Source organism: Garra rufa, chromosome 8 (genome assembly GCF_049309525.1).
Source record: "Garra rufa chromosome 8, GarRuf1.0, whole genome shotgun sequence".
Classification (NCBI taxonomy): domain Eukaryota; kingdom Metazoa; phylum Chordata; class Actinopteri; order Cypriniformes; family Cyprinidae; genus Garra; species Garra rufa.
The window spans coordinates 9,100,299-9,115,487 of NC_133368.1; the positions used below are offsets into that span (position 1 = coordinate 9,100,299).

Consider the following 15,189-nt stretch of genomic DNA (forward strand, 5'->3'; position numbering starts at 1 on the left):
GTTTTTGTCAATGTTTGTCCAAGGCAGTGGAATCCAAAATGACCCTATGACCCAATGACTATGTAGGGAAAAAATGCATTGTCCAAAATGTTCTTTTGTTTTCCAAAGAAGAAAGAAATGCACATGTTTGCAGTTACATATTTTATTTTATTTTTTAGCATCTCAAACATCTATTTTGAGATGTTTCTGTCAAACTTTTCCAAGTAATTTCTCTCATTTATGTTAAAAAAGGTCAAATTTGACCTACAGTTTTGTTGTTTTTGACAGAAGTCTCCTATGCTCACCAAAGGTTCATTTATTTGATCAAAATACAGTACAACATTATATAGTGATATTGTGAAATAATATTAAAATGTAAAAGAATTACCTTTTAAAATCATCTTAAGTGTCACATGATCTTTCAGAAATCATTCTACTATTTTTTTTTGTTTGTTTTTATAATCATTATCAAAGATATGTTTTAAATGGATAGGAAGTTCAAAAGAACAGTATTTTGAAATAGAAATCTTTTATGACATTATAAACGATTTACTGTCATTTTTGATCAGTTTAATGTTGCCTTGCTGAATGAAATAAATCAATAAAAACTTCAATAAAAAGACCTGCTTCATGAGAAACCTCATGAGAAACATCTTTAAAGAAGCAGTTTCACATACACTGCTGCTCAAATGTTTGGGATCAGTAAGATTTTTAATGGTTTTTAAAGAGGTTTCTTATGTTCACCAAGGCTGCATTTATTTTATCAAAAAATACAGGAAAAACTGTAATATTGTGACACATTATTTCCATTTAAAATAACTGTTTTCTATGTGAATATATTTTAAAATGTAATTTATTATAAAATGTAAATTATTATAAAGCTACATTTTCAGCATTATTACTCTAGTCTTAAGTGTCATTTTAAAATCATTTTTAAAATGTTTTGCTTATTTGTTTGTTTTAATCATTATCAAATATATTTTTTAATGGGTAGGAAGTTCAAAAGAACAGTATTTTGAAATAGAAATCTTTCATGACATTATAACGTCTTTACTGTCATTTTTGATCCATTTAATGTGGCCTTGCTAAATGAAATAATCAATAAAAACTTCATCTGGAAAAATTAGAAATATTATGAGAAACATCTTTTAGTTTTACATAGACTGCGGCTCAAATGTTTGGGATCAGTAAGATTTAGGATCAAGACTACAGAAAAAAAAAATTATATTGTGAAATATTTATTTAATTTAAAATACCTGTAGAAAACAGGTATTTTAAATTAAATAAATATTTCACAATATTATATTTTTTTTTTAATATATTTTAAAATGTAATTTATTCCTGTAATAAAAAGCTGATCATTACTCCAGTCTTCAGTGTCACATTCTGATTTATTATCAGTGCTGGAAACGGTTGTGTTGCTTAATACTTTTTTGGAACCTGTAATACTTTTTTCAGGATTCTTTGATGAATAGAAAGTTAAAACAAACAGCATTTATTCAAAATAGAAATCTTTTCTAACAATATACATTACTGTTCAAAAGTTTGGGGTCAGTACATTTTTATTCTTTCTTTTTTTTTTTTTTTAATAAATTATTACTTTTATTGAGCAAGAATGTGTTAAATTGATAAAAAGTGATAGCAAAGACTTACGTTGTTAGAAAATATATATTTTTTGAATGAATGCTGTTCTTTTTAACTTTTTATTCATCAAAGAATCCTGAAAAAAAAAATCACAGGTTACAAAAAATATTAAGCAGCACAACTGTTTTCAACATTGATCATTTATAATAAATATAATAAATATCCATATCAGAATGATTTGGAGTAATGGCTGATGAAAATTCAGCTTTGCATCACAAGAAAAAAAAGTATATTAAAATCGAAACCATTATTCTATACTGTAATAACATTTTCCAATATTATGGGTTTTTTTCCTGTATTTTTGATCAAATGAATGCAGTCTTGCAAGTTTTACTGATCCCAAACTTTTGAACAACAGTATATATATATATATATATATATATATATATTTTTTTTTTTTTCTTCTTCTTTTTTTGACAATAAATGAACTTAAATGAGATTTTTCTGTGACATCTTTCTCATTAATGTTCAAAAAAAGTCTGGAGTTGGCAAGTGTTATCTGAGAGTTTTTCTGTTTTTGACGTAAGTGTCTATGCTCACCAAGGGTGCATTTATTTGATCAGAATATAGTAATATTGTAGAATATTATTACTTTTTAAAATGCTATTTATTATTGTGATGACAAAATGTTTTTTCAGCAGTCATTACTCCGGTGTTCAGTGCAACATGATCCTTCATAAATCATTCTAATATGCTTTATTTTAATTCTATTTGTTGTTTTTGTGTGTTTTTTGTTTGTTTGTTTGTTTGTTTGTTTGTTTGTATGTATGTATGTATGTTTGTTTGTTTAAGCAGTGCTTAATATAGTTATGCATTTTGTTCAAGATTCTTTAATCAGGGTTCGTACGGGTGCTTGAATTCCTTGAAAATGCTTGAATTTTAATGTAGTGTTTTCAAGGTTTGAAAAATGCTTGGATTTTGGATGAAGTGCTTGAAAGTGCTTGAATATGCAGTTGCATCGGTTTCATATTAATTCGCTTTCATACTAAATAGTTATTTTTTGTTATGCTTATAATATGTAAAAGAAAGAAAAGAAAAAAACAGCTCCGCTCGAGTGTGCACGTGAGGCTGTACTGTGATCCGCCGGTCTTTCTTGATGCGCGCCCTCTGATGGAACAGAGCGGTAGATAAAACATGCCAGTTATCAGGAGGTTGTTGCATCAGTCCTCGATGTCTTGAAAACGACAAATAAGAATTATGTTTAAAACGAGAATTTGGGGATCGCAAAATTGCCAGCCTGATGTCCCGGGGCTATTGTGTTTTCCAGTCGGGCTACCAAAATGTTTCACTGGACTATCTTAAAGTAGAGGGCTCGTGCGGGTCCTTATAAACTCATCAATTTAGCTGTATCAAATTTAAGGTCATAAAAAGTTTTAAATGTATTAAATAGTATAAGAAAAGGCTTAATTATAAGTTTAAGAGTTAGGGACGGAAATACGAGAATCGCGATAGGGCTGGATAAAACTTCAAAAGGCAATGATGTCATTGAATAAACATACACGCTGCACGTTTCAAAGTCAAAGCGCGGCACTGATGTCTTTATATGACTGCATCTGAAGGGCATTTTCATTTCACGCCTGATAAAAGGAAACCGTAATATTTCAGCGCTCCTAAAGCGCCCCCTCGTGACAGGGAATGAATTTGCGAATATTCAGCGGTTTAGTAAGATTATTACAAATATTGACCCATGTTTTTATGCAGCAAACACATAAGAGTTGTAAATGTAAAAGAAGTTATGTGCTTTCTAAAAATCTAAACAATTAAGACAGCAATATTTATGTTTTAAATAAATATAATAAATTATACCATTTTAAAAATATAAATGCTGAAATGCCATTGTATAATATGTTTTGTTTTTGTGAAAATCTAAATGATAAATCATGTCATTTTATGGCTTAATATGTTACTGTACATTGTTCAACCCCACTACGGTGTTCATTTTACTTGTACAGCTCTTAAAAAGGGTCATAAATTGCCTTAAATTGATATTATAAACTTCTGCAGATACACTGTAAATAGTGAAAAAAATACCTTGATATTTGTGAATAGAAAATCAGATAGGAGTCTAAATGTCAATCAAAAATATTTTCAATGTTTAAAAAATGGTATTTTTTCATTTGGGCCAGTTAAGTTTTATTATTAATTTTATAGTGTCTTTTTGACTACCTTTTAGTACTTTTAGGCTGAAATGTGAAACGTATTTGTGAAAATCCTTCAAGTTTTAGAAAGTTTTCAAGTTTTAGAATTTTAGTTTATCATATTTTTTTTACAGTCATTTTATACCAGTCATTAATGTTACCATAGACATTGCCCTACTCCACTCATACAGTATTACTTTTATTTGTGCAGGTCTTAAAAAGCTTTTAAATTTTATTTTTAAAATACTACAGATACTCAGTAAATTATATTAATTATATATTTTAAATTATATAATTTGTATACTGAATGTTGACTATTTATGTGGGGCAATGTTATATGCAATCTAGACAGTTGTTTTTTAATAGCACAATAACATCTGATTTAAAATTAAGAACTCATGTATGTGAATATGTAATTTACCACAGTGCTGGAAAATCTTGAAAATGCACCTTGAAAGTGCTTGAAAAGTGCTTGAATTTTACTTTGGAAAAGGTGTAAGAACCCTGTTTAATGAATAGGAATTTCAATTTCAAGTATTTTGAAATCGAAATATTTTATGACAATATAAATATTTTTACTGTCATTTTGGATTCATTTAATATGGCCTTGGTAAGTGAAATATACAATCATCTGGAAAGATGAACAAAGACCAAGAGAAAAATCTTTAAAGAAGCAGGTTTACATACATTGTAAATGTATGCCCTTTTGTTTCTTTTTTTCTAATGCACAAAAGTATATTTTTCCATGAATACCTACAGTATACATGATAATGCAAAATTCGTTCTCAATCTTCTCAATCTAAAAAGATCCTCATAACATGAACCACCAACTGCCTCTGCCTTAGCATTTTATCTGGTTTATTTGTTTTACACAAACACTCATGTGATTTTTTTTTTTCACCTAGTGAGAGGCTTAATGGATAACAGCTGGGAACAGGAAACCCTGCAATAATACACTGATTTACATAAGGCTCTCTCTGTACCTTCCCCTTTTTTCCCTGGTACGCTCTGCTCCAGTACTTTGAGAGGTATAGCCTTTTGATTTATGCATTAATATGCACACTCATACACGAGCACAGTCTCTGACAGCAGAAATGCCGTCAGCGGTTCTTACCGCCATAATGATGCTCAGAATAAGAGATGATGGTTTGTTGTCATCCTCGCTGTTTTATTGTGGCTATTTACTCTGAATATTGAGGTAGATCTCCCCCCTCGCGTAATCCCAGTTCGGCGCTTAACTGCCAGGCAGTCGACCCTGTTGAGTTCATATGACTCAATCCCCGAAGGCCCTACAAACTGTGAGGGCATCGATAATTTTCATATTCATATACAAGAGGTCTTTGGTTTCCCCTGGCTCCCTTCATGGTTGATGACTCCTGTGGGAAGCCGTAGGTCTTGGTCATAGAAGAAGGGTTAGGGAAGGTTCAGAAGCACCAGGCTACTGTAAATCACATTGAAAGGGAGACTCTGAGTTAATTTGGCTTAAGCAAGGGGTTGACTGAGCGTATGGAGAAGCCCCCAATACACTACATCTCTACAATCCCACCCTTCCATCTGTTCACCATGTGCCCCTTGACCAGAGTATGCAAGCTTTGCTCAGTGGAAACAGTGAGGGAATTGTGTATTTTTTGAAAGTCGGGATGTCAATTTTCAGTCTCACACCAATATTTCTTGCATCACGAATCACGGGCATGACACATTAATGGCCCATAATGCAGCTGCCTGCAGAAACACATTCATTTTTTTTTTTTCAAGTTTAATACTGTTAATATGCAGGTGGAATGAAAGATTTTTTTCACCCAAAAATGAAAATTCTGTCAATCACTAACTCATGTCGTTCCAAACCCGTAAGACCTTTGTTTATCTTCAGAACACAAATAAAGATATTTTTGATGAAATCCGAGAGCTTTCTGACCCTGCATAGACAGCAACGCAATGTTCAAGGCCCAGAAAGGTAGTAAGGACATCATTAAAATAGTCCATTTGACATCAGTGGTTCAACTGTAATTTTGTGAAGCTACAAGAATACTTTCTGTGCAAAAATCAAAATTCTTGACCTCACTGCTGGCATTCTGACATACCTACCTTTCTGGGCCTGGAACGTTTCAGTTGTGTTGCTGTCTATGCAGGGTCAGAAAGTTCTCAAATTTAATCAATATCTTAATTTGTGTTCTGAAGATGAGCAAAGGTCTTATGAGGTGTACACACCAAAACTAATTTAATAATTCGCATAATTAGATTACATACAAAGTCAATGCAAAGTCGCAAATAGACGCAACTTCGTGGCGGGCGATGTGAATGGCGCCAATTGGGCAACACGATTGCTGTGAACAGGCGATACCATGTCTTCTGTGCAAGTTAAAAAAATGTCAACTCGAGTCAAAAAACTGTTTGTGTTATTGACACATCCAGTTTGACACTTGAGTGAAAAACGAAATTGAAACGCCATGAGAATATTTGACCCTGGACCACAAAATCAGTCATAAGTGTACATTTTTTGAAAATAAGATTTATACATCATCTGAAAGCTGATAAATAAGCTTTCCATTGATGTGTGGTTTGTTATGATAGGACAATATTCGTCCAAGATACAACTATTTGAAAATCTGGAATCTGAGGGTGCAAAAAAATCTAAATATTGAGAAAATCGCTTTTAAAGTTGTCCAAATGAAGTTCTGTTAACACTTTAGAAAAGGGAACACTTATTCACTATTAACTACAACTTTTCCCTCGATAAATTCTTAATTCGCTGCTTATTAATACTGTAGTTAGTAAGGTAGTTGTTAAGTTTAGGTATTGGGTAGGATTAGGGGTGTAGAATAAGGTCATGTAGAAAAAGGCATTAATATGTGCTTAATTAAAGGTTGTATCAGCGATTTCTAGCCTAAAACATAAAGTGTCAATTTCAGCTGAGCTTTCTTCACAATCCGCTCGCTGCTTGCCCCATAAATTGTCTGTGAAAAAACCGCGTCTCTCTGGTCAGCCTAGGGTCCGAGATATGCCAAAAAAACAATTGGCGCTATCAACTATTGCACAGATAAACAAACAGTGTTCCAACCAATCAGCGTCAGGGGTTTGGTGTTGTGGACTTTCCTACTGGTGCAGGGATGTGAGCGAGGCGGAGCGAAAGTCGACAACACCAAACGCCTGACGCTGATTGGTTGGAACACTGTTTGTTTATCTGTGGAAAGGTTGGTAGTGTCGATTGTTTTTTTTTTTGGCATATCTCGGACCCTAGGCTGACCACAGAGACGCGGTTTTTTTCACAGACAATTTATGGGGCAGGCAGTGAGCGGATCGTGGTGAAAGGTCAGCTGAATTTGACACTTTATGTTTCAGGCTAGAAATCGCTGATACAACCTTTAAAAGTAATAAATGGCTAATATTCTAGTAATATGCATGCTAATAAGCATGAAAAAGTGTTGCCGAAGTTCTTAGCAATGTATATTACTAATCAAAAATTAGGTTTTGATATATTTACAGTAGGTACATTATAGTTACAGTAAATTCACAAAATATCTTCATAGAATATTATATTTACTTAATATCCTAATGGTTTTTGGCATAAAAAGAAAAAACTATGATTTCCACTTTCTAGTGTCACATATTCACTGTGTGACACAATTTTCATTTTTCAGAGAACTAACCCTTTAACAGGGTGGCCGCGGATCCTTAAAAAGTCTTAAAAAGTCTTAAATTCCGTTGTCCTAAAATAAGGCCTTTAAATGTCTTAATTTGTCTTAAATCTAAATCCAAGGGTCTTAAATTTTTTACACTTTGAAAAGGAAAAGTTTATCGTTTTGAGGAGAATCTCCTGCGCAGGTTCTAAATCTGTTCTGTTGCTAGACACGCGCTTGCTTGACAACGCCTCAGTGTTGCCAGATTTAGCGGGTTTCCGCCCAACTACACGCATTTGATTTGCAGATTAACTGTTAAGTTTAACCATCATAGAGTAAAAGTTTATAATTAGCACATGTTTTTACGTTGCCGCACACAACTGGCGCGAGCACGCGCAGAGAGAGAGAGAGAGAGAGAGAGGCGCGCGGCGCGATTCACACAGATTGATTCCTCTTTAACTGCTATTTGACCGGAAACGTACATACCAAGTCATGTCTTAATACCCGTTTTGGTATTCTGTTTAACAGTCGTTTATGTCTTCAGTGAACCGAAACAGCTGAGAAAGAGATGCGTGCATTTGGCCTTAAAGAGACAGCGTCCTATAAATACCTGCAGTGAGAATCACTAGTTATTTTACAATTAATTATTAAATTTCCCCTCCTGAATACTAGTGTTATTGATTTTATTACTAACTTTATGTTGTATTCATTTACACTTGTCATTTGTGTAATTGTTCTTGTTTTGTTACTGAACTTTAGTTCAGATAGTAGTTTTTGCTGTGGATGAGAAGTAGCCTACCTAAAGTAAGCATTCAGTAATTAGGAAAAAACAAACTTTTTTTTTTTTCTGATCCGAAAAATGATCCGATCCATGACTCAAAATCCGTGTTTGTTACACTGTTACATTGGCTTCAAAGTGTGTGAGAGCCTTGACTTTGTCATGGAATAGAAAATAATTTCTTCTTCTGGAATAGTGTTTTCTGTTGAATATTCCCAAGAATAATCAGTTAAATAAAATAATAATTTAAAATATCTTCATAGTTTTGTGCTAGACTTTTGCGGGACTTTCAATTTGGTCTTAAATTTTGTTTGAAAATGGTATTAAAAAGTCTTAAAATGTCTTAAATTTAACTTGGTCAAACCTGTAGACACCCTGTTTAAGGTGTGGTCACAATTGCAAAATTTAGGCAAAATTGTGCAGGTGGTAAACAGCCTATTTTCAGTATTAAAATGTAACAATGTATAAATCATTGCTCACACAGAAGTCACTTTCAGTCGGCGCCAATAGCCTTGTGGGCAGCGTGTCGACATACAGCGCCGTTGCGCTCCGGGCGTCCCGTGTTCGAATCCCGACTCGAGGACCTTTCCACGATCCCGCCCCCCATCTCTCTCCCACTTTGTTTCCTGTCATGTCTGATCTGTCCTATCATAATAAAGGCAAAAATGCCCCCCCCCCCCCCAAAAGTCACTTTCAAAAAAAGTATTTTTGTTTGTTTGTTTGTTTGTTTGTCAGCACAGAAAATCTTGATTATGAGCAAAATATTTACGTGGTAACTCGCCCCCAACCGATCCTCCCAATCCCACTAATTCCTATTGAAATGAATGTAATTCACCTGCAAAATTTTGCAGAGCATTACAAAATGTAGAACTGCTAACTATAGCTATGTTTCCATCCAGAAATGTGAATTTAACTTTTATTATTTTTATTAACTATTTAATTATCCCACCGGTTAATTGACGTGGCAACACAGGCAATACCGGTATCACCGACGGGGGTAGTTCGTTAAAGTTTTCCCACGTTCCCACGCTTTTCTTCATTTTTAAAATAGCCTGTAAATGCCCGTGCATGAGCATTTTACTTTTACGAAATTTTCGAATTAGCTGCAATTCGGCGTCAAATGATTGAATGGACGACAACAAAAGAGTACGACAAACTCACTTAGTCTATATTAAACACAGAATTATTAATGTATTAACAAAAATAAAATAACTGTTAAGTAACTTACATAAAGTGTAATTATAAAAAAAACAGGCCTACTGAAAATCAGCGAACACGGTGGAATGAATAAGAATCGAATGTTCTTCCAATGAGCTTCCAAAATCACTTTTTAGATAAACGGCAGCAGTCAACAGGCCTTTTTAAAATCCAAAATATTTTTAAAACAGGCGGTTTTGCATTTTGTTTCAAAAATCTTTCGCCAAGGTCTTGTCTTTCTTACCACACTCGGCTCACACTCCTCGTGTGATGAATTAAATCGGACTCCTGCCGCGGATCTGTGATGCGACTGTTGAGCAGCTGTGTTCAGTTTTTAATTGCACTGTTTGTTCTCTAACTGAACTAAATGATTTTTATTACTATTACTATAAAAAAAAATCTGAATGTGGTGGTCAAGTGACAAAACTGGTGAAGGAAACATTTCAGAATGACCAATACAACATTTCTGATGCTGTGCAACAAGATGGGTCCGCTGGTTAGTCGAGTTATCCCGTTCCATCGTGCAGTCACATGATGTTTTTAATACGCATGGAGGAATTTATTCGGTAAAAGTGTTTCCATCGTAGTTTATGCGCATTTTTCCTTATCGGATAAAAAGTTTATCCTACTCAGTTGTGTGCATACGTTTTTTTATGCGCATTTTGGCGTTTCCATCCAGAGATTTTTTTATGCGATATTCCAAAATGCTCATAAAAATAGGTGGATGGAAACGCAGCTTATGTTATAGTGTCAGCCATATAGTAATGGTGCTGGGTTATTCATGTTATTATCATATGTGTAGTATTAACATATAATGATATTTTTTATTATATTATGATATTTGCACTACAAAACGGTGTGCTCACAATTAAGATAATACATTAAAATAACATTGTAAGACAGACCAATTTGCAATAAATAAATATCAAGCAGCAAAACTAGCTGTTTTGTACAGCTAAAAATAACTGGACACAGATGAGACCGGACACCTGACCCATGAAATTTACATATCCACTTCCTCTCTTATGGGAAAAATAAGGTGGATAGTAACACCTAGTAAGAAATAACAATCTCTTCTCTCATATTGTTAAACAATCATATTATCCTATGAATGTACCACCCTTGCAGTTTACATTTAACATCTTGTATCTGGAAGTTCATGATATAAAAAAAAAAAAAAAATTAAAAATCCATAAGGAAATCTTTATGATGAAGCATAAAATGAGGCCAATTCATAGCAAGGTTTTGTCAAGCATGAAAATGGAAAACCTTGAGTGGAGTACTGTATAGGCTTTCATTATTGTATAGACCTTGATTTTTATGAACGAACAATCTGTGAAAGTACATTCATGTTCTGAACCTAAAATTGAAAAGCAACAAATTGAATTCAAGCAATTGTTTTAGGATGTTATTAGCAGGCATCACGCATGCTTGAGTTCTCCCTTTAGTACCGTTGATTATTAAACACCATTCCCCTGTGCCAGATGTTCATAATGCATAATCCAAAAGCGCAAACACACATACGCACATGTTCGAGGGGTGTGTCTACAGCTTACCCCCTCGCACCACAGATGCTTGATCCCTCTACTCTAGAACAATGCAGCAGAGCTCTCCAAGTTTGACCTTTCTCTGTGAATGGTTGCCTTGCCAACAGCCACCGCAGCAGATGTCACTGAAACCCTTTGACCCTCGAATTGCATCTCTCGGTGGGTTTTCCCACCAAGGGAGTGTAGCTGATTGAGCATTGTCTTTTGTAGCTTAACCTCAGCAGTCGTGTATGGTTATTGCATTTGAAAATCACAGCCCTGTTAAAAAAGGCAATCAGGAAGTGGGTAGTCCTTATGGTTCATACAGACAGCATTCCCGTACAGGCATTAGTGACTTTCAGGCTATAACACAGCAGTAATGGGTTCATGAAGTTCCTCTGCAGTTGAGTATGTGGGTGACACTGATGTTCTGTGGGTTTGTTGTGCAGATACAGAGAGCTAGTGGACACCATCCTCACCGACAGGAAGAAAGCATCCGCAGAGGAGAAGTGCCGCCACATTCTGCAGCATTGTAAACTCCAGGGCTGGCAGGTGAGTTACCAAAGATGTCTACCTTGCTTTGAGGAGACAGAGATTCTTTGTTGCAAAACTATTGAGCATGGATTAAAAATTAAAAAAATTAATTCTGTCACTAATTACTCAACCTTGTGTCTTTCTAAACTCGTAAGATCTTCATCATCTTTGGAACACAAATGAAGATATTTAGGATTAAATCCGAGAGCTTTCTAACCTTGCATAGACAGCAATACAACTGACATGCTCAAGGTTCAAAAAAGTTCAAAAACCATTAAAATAGTCCATGTGACATTACTGGTTCAGTCATAGTTATGAGAAGAAATTGTTGAGTAAAGTCGAAATTTTTGTTTTCTTTGTGCACAAAAAGTATTCTTCTGGCTTCAATAAATTATGGTTGAACCACTGATGTCACATGGACTATTTTAACAATGTCCTTGAGCATTTCAGTTGTATTGCTGTCTGTGCAGGGTCAGAAAGGTTCTGGGGACGATATCTCATTTCGTTCAAGAGTTATAGGGATTTTACTTAAAGTGGCCCTGCCCCTTTCGAACGTTTTGGCGTCCATTTATGACGATGAATGGAAAGTTCGACTTTTTTGATAAATATTGATATTCACTCTCCAGAGAATGTTCCCGCACTGGTTTGGTTCAGACTGGGTGTAAAATCTAGGACTAGTTTGCAAAAGTCCAAATTACCTGAATAGTTTTTGTTTTGTCCAGCTTGACAAAACAAATGGATCCTAACAACATAAGACCCTTGAGCCTATGACTGACGGTCCTGTGTATATAGGTAGTAGACAGCAAACTAAATTTTGGAACAGAGCTAATATGATTACCTATCTCTCTGCCTTTTCTCTTCTCTTACTCAGATGGGGAACAGTAAGGTTTTCTTGAGATACTGGCAGGCTGATCACCTTAATGACCGTTGCCATCAACTGCACAGGAAGATTATTATCTGTCAGAAAGGTAAAGTGAACGCCTGAGACTGTGTGGTCATATAGTATGATCTGTCACCAGGCTCATTTTTTGCTTAATCATGTGTATGTGTGAATCAGTGGTGCGTGGCTGGTTGGCCAGACAATGTGCGCGTCGCAGGCTCACATCTCGGAAGCAGGAGAAGTGTAATGTCCAGCGGTTCCTACAGGGAGCAGAGGACTTGGGTATGCGTGCCTACGACAGCCTGGTCATCCAAAACGCAGCCGATATAGCACGAGAGAACGACCGACTACGGGGTCACATCAGTGCTCCACCACTGGGCGAGCGACCAGAACCTGTGGGGAAAGAAGAAGACTCGCCCAAGAGGTGAAACTTATAGGAGAAAATGTGTTACTTTTTAATTACCATGCACTGTAAGTTGTCTTTAAAATCATTAAAACCAGCTATATGTAGGGTAATAAGGTTCTCAGAAGTTGCACTCCTGTTTCTATTGTTTAATTAGTTCTTAAAATAAAAGGAAATAATCATGTTCACATTGATGTCTCTTGGAGGATCCTTAACAAGAAATTCAATCAAATCTGGCATCTCAGATCTGTTTGTGCTACTGTGAGACTTGCTCTTGAAGGATTATATTAGACACTCTAACTGACTAAATTATATTTGAGTGTCTGATTATATTAGACACTCCAAAATGTGCCTTTCCACTTGGGTTAGAGGAACCTATAAAAATTCATGGGAGGTTTTATTGGTTCTCCTTGTTCTCCCTTTGCAAACAAAATGGGAACAGAATGCCACTGATGTCAGAAGCACTTGCACTTTTTGAGATGTTGTTAGTGGGAATTCAGCAAAAAGGAAGCCTAATCTCAAGTTAGTTGTAGATGCTATTATCTGTGGTACATACAGTACAGTACGTACTACCATCCATCTACATCTGAAAAAGTCTGCAAACTGCAAGGTCAGATCTGCCTATTCGATTGATATTCAATAGCCAAAACTGAATCCAAAGGCAAAAAATACACTTTTAACAATAAATAGTGTCAAAAGGTACAAAAAACATTTCTGATTGAATGGTTTGCATGAGCCATGGTGAAAGATGTTTCAGGCACTCTACTTCAAAACCATCTAAACACACAGGACTTGCATAGAAATTAGGCATAAACAACTATCTGACACAATGCAACAGTTACCAAGGAAGTGCTGATTAGTACCATAGGAAGGGTGGAGCTTAGCAAAATTATTTTTCTATGGAAATCTATTCACACAAGCATAAACACACACAGGTGTATTTGGGTGGCCATTGTCATCAGCAGTATCTCAATCATTTTGCATATGACCATCTGCTCTTATAAAGGGGGTGGGCTTCTTGTTCTTCAAAACACGCACACGCATTCATCACGTACATTCACTTTTAGCATCGCAAATGAGGGAGGTGCAGGTGATTGAGTGATGGGGGTTTCATAGCTAATCTAGATGTGGCAAACTCAATCAGTGAGTCAAGAGGAGCTCCATACTGCTAATCAGAGAGAGATAAGGCCCACCCCCACTCTGGGTCGCTGAAATCTCCTTAGGGTTTTAAGTCACTGTAACCCCTCACCACCCCCCGTTCCCCGAATACCACCCACCCCAACACTCCATCGCCTTTCCTGTGAGAACAACAGATGGTAGGCCCAGATTAAAGGGGAAATATCAAAACAAGAGTGTGTATGTCACATTAGAGTATTACAGGAGTCAGCTTAGACTTAAACAATCAGCAATGTAAATAATCTTTTCAAGCTTTAGTTCTGTATGTCATAGAGTTTAGAATGCTAATTTGTTGTTATCATTTGTTATCATACTGGTGTCTTAAATAATAATGCATGCTGAAAACCAAGTGCAGGTTTGCTGTTTGTACATATATGTGTGTAGAATTTTAATTGATTGACAAGCCTAGTATTGTGTTTTCTGTATCTTTATTGTTAAGGGAACACCCATTCTAGTTAGTGTAGTGTAATGAAATCTTAGCCCAGATATGAATGGACAGCTTGACATTGGTGTATTGATTTTATGAAGGTTGAGGCTGATCCTCTCACACATGGCAGCTGCTTAGCACCTTCACTACCCATCATACATTGAGACAGGACATATGCTTCTAGTCTGATAGTAAGTGAATGATTGAAAGAATAAACGCATGAATGAATAATGATTTGCTAGGCTGGGGAGGGGGAAAAGATAGCAGGTTAATACCAGTCATGATGACTGACAGAAACGGCACTAGAAATCGTATTTCCACATTTGCTGAATTTTCTGAATTATTCATCCAATCATTCTTTTGTTTAGGGTTGTTGAGAAAAATGGGAGAGTTAACGATGTGGCAGGCCGTGGGGGGAACAGACCGCTCAGGCATTTCCGCTCCAGCTCTGTGCCTCTCCCCCTGGTTATGGACAGCTTGGTACACTCCAGCATCGGGACATCAATCAAAGCAGCCCTTCAGCCTGCGCCACACTCCACTGAGGAGGGGAATGGAGGGAGCCTCTCCTCCCCACGAAAACAACCTCCTCCCAAACCCAAACGAGACCCCAATACACGTCTGAGTGCGTCATATGAGGCGGTGAGCGCGGGGCTTAGTATTGCACCCAAAGACAGTCCTGCTGAGGGTCAAGCCTCTCCATCTGGAAGCCCACCAAAAACCCAACTCTCTCCTTCTGATCGTACGTATAAATATGAACTCTAACATCCACTGCATTTTCAAAAGTATGTGGACACCTGTTTCTATTATGCATGATGTATTGCCCTGCACAATGCCCAAATTTTGAATCCCGCCAAACACCTTTGGGAGCCAGACCCCAGTCAAGCAACATC

At 36.0% G+C, this 15,189-nt stretch overlaps 1 protein-coding gene across 1 annotated transcript in view; it reads left to right on the forward strand.

The window, feature by feature from the left end:
- Window positions 1-15,189, forward strand: part of myo16 (myosin XVI) — a 341,691-nt gene that overhangs the window by 283,528 nt on the left and 42,974 nt on the right. The window contains exons 28-31 of the mRNA XM_073846062.1: window positions 11,329-11,431; window positions 12,285-12,381; window positions 12,471-12,717; window positions 14,689-14,984. Coding sequence (XP_073702163.1) covers window positions 11,329-11,431; window positions 12,285-12,381; window positions 12,471-12,717; window positions 14,689-14,984 — 743 coding nt within the window. The remainder of the gene's footprint in view (window positions 1-11,328; window positions 11,432-12,284; window positions 12,382-12,470; window positions 12,718-14,688; window positions 14,985-15,189) is intronic.